Source organism: Hipposideros armiger, unplaced genomic scaffold (assembly GCF_001890085.2).
Source record: "Hipposideros armiger isolate ML-2016 unplaced genomic scaffold, ASM189008v1 scaffold_498, whole genome shotgun sequence".
NCBI classification, from domain to species: domain Eukaryota; kingdom Metazoa; phylum Chordata; class Mammalia; order Chiroptera; family Hipposideridae; genus Hipposideros; species Hipposideros armiger.
The window spans coordinates 451455-452527 of NW_017731848.1; the positions used below are offsets into that span (position 1 = coordinate 451455).

A 1073-nucleotide genomic window follows, 5' to 3' on the forward strand; every position below is an offset into this window, starting at 1 on the left:
GTACTCACATCTTTTAAATCTATATCTGCATCCTCCGGGAAGTCTGGGTGACTGTCACCAGAACCATCTTTAGGGAATATTCCCCAGTCATCCCCTTCCTTCAATTCTCCGCATTCTGCAATAATGCACAACTGTAAAAATAATCCTAAATTGTAGAAGTGCACTACCATATTAATGATATAAAAAAAAAGGTCTGGGTTTAAAAGCTATACAGCTGCAAGTCATGTGCAACACTGTCGAAGTCCCTTCTGAAATGACAGATTGACGTGAGGAGGCTCATCTATCTGTTCTAATTACAAGAATGGCCTTTATATACAGAGGGGGCCAAAAAAAAGGAAAACCAATTTAAGGAAAGAAAACCACTTATTAAAATTTAAAAATCAAATTTTAACCAATAAAAATTAAAGAAAAGAAGCCATGCTTTACCTTTTTTTGGCACCTCCAGTATGTTCCAAGTAATACAATGTCACTATTTTATAAAAGTATTTTATTGATATTCAGCAGCCCAGTGTACACAAAGTAAGTTGAAAATGTTATTCTCTATATAACTTTCTTTACATAGGGCATCGCTTTCAATTTACTACTGTTTCCTTCGTACACTGAGGGACAGCCTATCTCCTGCCGGTACTGGGGGAGTTTCCAGTTCCCACTCACACCCCTGCCAACTGGGTAGGTACTGGTCATTTTGACTGACAGGCACTTAGAACATAAGATCCTTAAGTAATTTACAGAGGATGAGGAAACAGGCCAAGAAAAGTTAAATAAATCAAGACTGAACCACCAATTAAATGGCAGAATCTAGACAGGATTCTTCATTTTCTGTCCTCTTTCTAGTGTGTACTTGTATACACACTGTGACTCAAAAAGTTTTTCAAGTACAGGAAGACTGAAATCACCAAACTGAAGTTGAAACAATAAAAATCTCCTTTTAACTGCCCTAATCTTTCCTTTGTAGAAAATAGTTTAAAAGAAAGTGGCAAATCCAGGCTTCTATACCAAAAGTCATCCTAACATTTTTTTCAGCTTATAATCATCTGATCCTTTTACTTACATTTCTTGAAGACAGCAACTAA

General features: G+C 36.3%; 2 protein-coding genes across 2 annotated transcripts in view; one reads left to right on the top strand and one right to left on the bottom strand.

Annotated features, from left to right (window-relative positions):
* ETFDH (electron transfer flavoprotein dehydrogenase) overlaps nt 1-1073 on the top strand; it is a 40851-nt gene that overhangs the window by 35684 nt on the left and 4094 nt on the right. The gene's annotated exons all lie outside the window — the stretch shown is intronic.
* The window catches only part of PPID (peptidylprolyl isomerase D), a gene marked incomplete at its 3' end in the record, with an annotated part of 11915 nt that overhangs the window by 5201 nt on the left and 5641 nt on the right, over nt 1-1073 (bottom strand). Inside the window, exon 4 of the mRNA XM_019667498.1 lies at nt 9-206. Coding sequence (XP_019523043.1) covers nt 9-206 — 198 coding nt within the window. The remainder of the gene's footprint in view (nt 1-8; nt 207-1073) is intronic.